This window comes from Plasmodium reichenowi, chromosome 13 (genome assembly GCF_001601855.1).
Source record: "Plasmodium reichenowi strain SY57 chromosome 13, whole genome shotgun sequence".
NCBI classification, from domain to species: Eukaryota; Apicomplexa; class Aconoidasida; order Haemosporida; family Plasmodiidae; genus Plasmodium; species Plasmodium reichenowi.
Window position 1 is genome coordinate 640,326 of NC_033658.1, and position 6,785 is coordinate 647,110.

The 6,785-nt window shown below is 19.9% G+C and overlaps 2 protein-coding genes across 2 annotated transcripts; both read left to right on the top strand.

The window, feature by feature from the left end:
- Positions 1-946: 946 nt before the first annotated feature.
- On the top strand, positions 947-2,335 carry PRSY57_1315400 (hypothetical protein; the record flags this gene model as incomplete). The annotated part of the gene is made up of 7 exons (XM_012909090.2): positions 947-1,022; positions 1,147-1,268; positions 1,360-1,436; positions 1,558-1,674; positions 1,795-1,852; positions 1,949-2,083; positions 2,234-2,335. The coding sequence occupies 7 exons, from the start codon at positions 947-949 to the stop codon at positions 2,333-2,335; spliced, it is 687 nt and encodes a 228-aa protein (XP_012764544.2).
- A 1,518-nt stretch (positions 2,336-3,853) lies between these two features.
- On the top strand, positions 3,854-6,508 carry PRSY57_1315500 (pre-mRNA-processing factor 40, putative; the record flags this gene model as incomplete). The annotated part of the gene is made up of 1 exon (XM_012909091.2): positions 3,854-6,508. One exon carries the CDS (start codon positions 3,854-3,856, stop codon positions 6,506-6,508), a length of 2,655 nt encoding a protein of 884 aa, XP_012764545.2.
- Positions 6,509-6,785: the final 277 nt, after the last annotated feature.

A 6,785-nucleotide genomic window follows, 5' to 3' on the forward strand; every position in this document is an offset into this window, starting at 1 on the left:
AAAAAAAAAAAAAAAAAAAAACTACTTATAATTACATAGTATATTAATTTTATAAATCCTTAGAGATTAAAAATATATAAAAAGTAAATTATAATACATTCATTTATGAACTTCTATATATATATATATATATATATATATATTATATTTATTCTGTTAAGGTTTATTATTATGCTTATGTGTAAATACAACTACAGTTATACATAACTTATTTATGTATAATTACAAATATAGGATTTATTAAATGGTATTATTTATACGAATGTTATTAAAAAAAAGAAATAAAAAGTGAGACAATTCTTTTCCCTTTATAAAACAATAGAGATATTATTCAAAATTAATTAATATATGATATATATATTGTGGACATATATATTTACATTGAAATATATACAAATACAATATAATAGATTATATATTTGTTTAATTTTCTCATTCCATTTCGCTCCTATATATTTTAATTTTTTATAATTCTTATGTTTCTTTTTCTTTTTTTTTTTTTTTTTTGGTTTGCTATAATTTTCAAAAATATATATTAAAAGACATTTTATTATTTTATCATTATATTTATATGCTTTTTTCTTTTATTTTAAATCTGATTAGTTCTAACATTATATGCACGCATTTATAATCTTTTTAATATTATACAAGTATAAATAATTAATATAAAATAAATGTATATGCTAAATACCCCTGTTATTATAAAAAATTAATTATTATAATATTTAATTGTAATATATATAAATACATAAATTAATTTAACATATATTATAAAAACAAAGAAAAAATAAATATTCCAGTCTTATTTATAAATTCATATGTATGTTTTTTTTTTTTTTTTTTTTAATTAACTTTAATTTACATTTATTTGATTATACCTATTATATATAATAAATGATATAAAATATAGATCTACTAAAATAGTAAAAAAAAAAAAAAAAAAAAAATGAACAAACCGGATATGAATAATTTTTTATGCCAATTTGATTTTTCATCATTGCAAGAGTTAGATCCATGTTTAGGTTAAACTAAAGAAATAGAAGAGAAAAAAAAAAAAAAAAAAGGCACAATGTAATATAAACCAAATATATATCGTAATTAATTTATTATAATATATTTTGCTAAAAAATGTTTATTCTCCTTCAGTTGATGGATATAATTTATCTTACAGCAAAGAAGTTCCTTTTGAAATAAGAATGCAGGAACATGAAAGTAAACCTCAGGAAGTAGGTTCCTTAGATGTTATATGTGTAAATATATTCGTTCTAGTAATGTTGGAAGAAGAGGAAATAAAAATATATATATATATATATATATATATTAAATATATGTATGTACATATATATATTTTTCCTGTAGGGTGATGAATTAAATGCTCAAAGTATTAAAATTGTGTTGACTAGCGAAACAGACTTATTCTTTCACTTCACACAGACGTAACACAAAACATATATTAATAACACTTATGTACATATTATATAAATATTTATCTAAGAAGTATTTATATATATATATATATATATATATATATATATATTTTTTTTTTTTATTCCTTAGAGTAAATGAAAACGATTTTGAACATATGCAAAATAATCAAAAACTTATGATCAATTTTTCTGAATACTTACAAGTTTTAATAAAAATGTTTAATTCTTGTATTAAAGATCCACAAAGGTAAGAAAAGAAAATTTTAAATGTTTTTTCTTTTTTTTTTTTTAATTAAATTAAAAATATAATGTATTATTATTCATCTAAATTACTAGCCATTTTTTTTTTTTTTTTTTGTGTATATAGTTTTCTAGCTATTTTTACAATAAAGCAGAATGGAATAGCTCAACTTGAATTCATAAAAGTAAAAATAAAAAAATATACATGAATTTTATTTACATTATTTAATCCTATAAAATGAACTATGTTGCACCTTCATAACTTGACTTTTTTTTATAAGAATATGGAATACAAATTTATTGAATTATTGGTGTGCCAATTTATTAAATCATCTGACGAAATTACAAAGGAGAATATAACATATAGATACAATGTAATTAAATCAAAAAATGGTATAATGTATAATAGGCTAAAGGTATATTAAAAAAAAAAAAAAGAAAAAAAAAAGACATGGTTAAAAACACACATTATAAATATTAATTATATGTAATTTCTTTTTATATATCCTTATTTTATTATTAATAAATTTTCATATATGTGGTAATATGGTTATTCTAATATATAGGACATTAGTATATTAATTAAAACAAAAAACCCATCACTCTTAATGCAACTTCAAAAAACGGCTAGTAAACAAATGGAAATATTTAGAAATAAAAAATATTAGATACAAAAATATAATATAGATGGAATATAAAAAATAATATACAATAAATTATATACAAAATATATATATATATATATATATATATATATATATATATGCTTCTTTCTCATTAAAGAATATGTGTCATTGGAAAATATATTTTTAGATTCAGAAAAAAGATTCAACTACTCTCATAATTAACAATCAAAATGAAAAAAAAAAAAAAAAACATTCCATATCTTAAATATATATATATAATAAATATTTGCATATTTTGTATTTTCCTTATTAAAAATCTTTTTATTAATACAATGATTTAATGTTTTATTTTTTCTTTTTATTTTTCATGACGACATATGGATGATGTACTATCTTTATTATACATAATTCTTATTACTTCTTTATATTAATTAATGGTTATAAAAAAAAGTCTTCAAACACTTTAATATTTCTTTCTATATATAAAAATATAAATATAAAAATAAGATTAAATAAATAAATATATATATATATATAAACATATATTGAATTTCCTTTTATATGACAACAAAACCATCCTGACGTATAATATATTAAATAAAAATTAAATGCATAAAAACGAAAAAAAAAATATATTTATATATATATATATATATATATTTATATATTTTTTTAAAAAAAAATATATTTTGTTTATAGCTTTTTTTATCTATAATTATTGTAGAAAAAAGAAATAATAAAAAATATATCTATTATAAATTTTTTGGATATTTTTTGAATAATATATATTTTTTTAATTTATAATATAAAAATAAATATATGTAAAATATATATATATATATATCAAATATAAGTACCTATTAGATATTCATATATAAATATAATATTATTTATAATATGTATATATATATATATATATATATATATACATATGTTAGGCAATTATATAGAAAAAAAAGAAAAAAAAAAAATTTAATTTTTGTTACATTAAAAATACGAGATTATATTTTCGAAGAATTAAAAATTATATAATGTTCCTTTTATTAGTTTTTCTGTAAACATTAAGAGAAAAAGAAAATTATAAGGAAGTTATATATTACATGTAATATACATTTAAAAATAAAAATATATATATATATATATATATATATATATATATATATATAAATATAATATTTATGAATTGTTTAAAATAAATATGGGCATTATGTAATTTGAAAAAATACAATTTCTAGCACACAAAATATTATTATAATTAATGTTTCACGTAAGTAAATAAATAAATATATATATATATATATATATTATAACAGTTATTATATTTGGTAACCCTTTATACATTATTTCTTTTTTTTCTATAAAATATTATTGTTGATTTCGAATAAAATAATATATAAATATTTTTTTGTCCATTTTTTTCATTTATTACTGAGACAAAATTTATATTATATTAAAATATTATTTTATCAAAAAAAATAAAAATAAATAAATAAATAAATATATATATATATATATATATATATTAAACAATATATTATTCATTATGGTAGTTGAAGCAATATGATTCCAAATATGCCTAATATACCTATTTCATCAGATATAGAAAATGTACCCAATGAACAAAATACAACAAATGAAACAAATATAACGAATGGTGAATATGTATCAGGTGGACCAAATATGCCTGGTGGATCAAATATGCCAGGTGGACCAAATATGCCAGGTGGACCAAATATACCTGGAGGACCGTCTCCACCAAGCATTCCTCAAATAACCAATTTACCAACCATTCCGGGTATGCCTAATATATTGAATTTATCCAACTTACCTAATTTGTCAAATTTTCCCAATTTCCCTGGTTTACCAAATATACCAAACCTTCCAGGTATAGTACCCCACAATATTAATAATAGCCACTTTATGAGTGCTAACCCAATGAACCCAATAGGCATGCCTTTTATGCCTGGTTTATTACCCAATATGAATACATGTGACTACTATCATAAAAACTTAATGCCCATGCATCCCGGTTATGATAATTACAATAATATAATGTATGGACAACCAAATAATTTAGGCATGCCCATACCACCAAATAATATGGAAAATATAAATGATATGGCTACGAATAATCCTAACATGATTAAAATATACAATAAAGATGGTATAGTAAATAATTCTCAAAAAATGATGAATACACATTTAATGAATTTACATAACAATGTGAATGCTAACTATATGAATAATTATAATATGGAAAAACACGGATGGGTTGAAATGGTAGCAAAAAATGGTAGGAAGTTTTATTATAATTCCATAACTAAATGTTCCAAATGGGAAAAACCAAATGAACTTAAAACCAAAGAAGAAATAAGGATATCTGAAAAAACAAAATGGAAAGAATATTCTTGTAGTGACGGAAGAAAATATTGGTATCATGAAGAAAAAAATATTAGTGTATGGGATGAACCAGAAGAAATAAAAAAAATAAAATTAGAGTGTGCTTTAGAAGATAAAGAATTAGAAAATAAAGATGATAATAAAAAGGAAAATATAAAAGATGAAGAAGATCATGAAGCTGAAACGAATGATAAATCAAATGGTAGTAATAATATATGTGATGATATGTATAATAGTAATGGAGAATATAAAATGAATGAAAAAAATAAGAATATTCCATTTAATAATAGTAGTACAAATTATGTAAATGTTAATAATATAGAACAAATAAATAAAAAAATAGATGATAATAATAATAATAATAATAATAAATCAAGTTTGACGTGGGAAAAATTTGATAATAAAAATGATGCAAGAGAACATTTGAAATTTCTATTCGAAGAAAAAAAAGTGAATCCAAAAATGACATGGGATAGTGCTCTAAAAATTTTAGAAGCTGATAATCGATGGTCAAGTTTAGTGATACTTACTAAAGGTGAAAAGAAGCAACTTTTCTGTGAATATATTAGTCATGTTATTAAAAGAAATAATGAAAATGAAAGACGTAAAAGACAAAAATCAAGAGAAATCATTTTTCAAACCTTATTAAATTGGGACAAATTAAATGAATGTACAACATATGTTGAATTCGCTTCCCAATTTTATAAACAAGAATGGTGGGAGTGGATTACTGAAAAAGAAAGAGATGAAGTATTTCAAGATTTTATGGATGATTATAAATCTAAATTTAAGGAAACAAGAAGAAAAAAAAGAAAACAAAAAATGGAAATTTTAAAACAAAAATTTCAAGAATATGCAACAGATAATAAAAATCCATTAAAATGGAATGATGTTCAAAAATATTTTAGAGATGATGAAGATTTTCATTCATTACATAAAATTGATGCTTTGGCTGCTTGGGAAGACTTTTATGAAAAATATCATAATGTCGAAAAAATGAAACTTAAAAAAAAAATTTATCGTATTTTAAGGAAAAAAAGGGAAGCCTTTATTGAATTATTAAATGAATATTATGAAAATAATATTTTAAATATGAAGACACAATGGATATTTTTTGTTTCTAAAATATATAAGGATACACGATACACAGATATATTAGGACATCAAGGATCCTCACCAAGAATATTATTTGATGAATTCATTGATTCTCTACAAGAACAATATTTAATACATAAATCCTATATTAAAAAAGCATATAAAGAAATGGATTTTACTATAGATGAAAACATCACTCTTGAAGATTTTCTAAAAACATTTTCTAATGTACAAAGCAAATATAATATTCCTGATGCTAATATGAATTTTATATATTTATCTTTACAAAAAAAATTAAAACAAAAAAAAAATAAAGAAATCAAACATATTAACAAGGTAGCCAAATACTTTTCCAAATTTACAGAACTTAAACCAAGCATGTCATATAACAAAGTAATTAGTATTATGAAAAACACAAGTAAATGGTCCGTAGTTTGTACCTTATGTCCCAAAGAAGAACAAAAATTGGCTGCTTATAATATGTGGAAAACATATATAAGTTCCCAGGATTTAGATAACTCCTCTGATTCATCATATTCTAATAAAATGTATAATAAAAATTCAAGAAAAAAGGATATCTCAAATTCAAAAGAACACGAATATTATGATGACGAAGATAAAACAACATCTAGACACAATAAGTATTTAAGAGATGACGAGTCTGATTCAAGTGCCCAAACTATTGAATCCTTGCGTACTATTGAAAATGCTTCAAGCTAGCCATGTATAAATTCCAAAAAAAAAAAAAAAAAAAAAACAGTATATTTAGTTCAACAGGAAAATATATTCGTTTTTAATTTTGATATTTTTAAATGTGTATTAAATGAAAAATAAATAAAAAAAGAGGAAAAATTATAAATATAAATATGTATACAATATATATATATATATATATATATATATATATTTTTTATTATATAAGCATTTATACAAAAAAATATATAGTAAAAGGAAAAAAAAAAAAATCAGCAATTCTGCATTATTTTTTTTTTATACT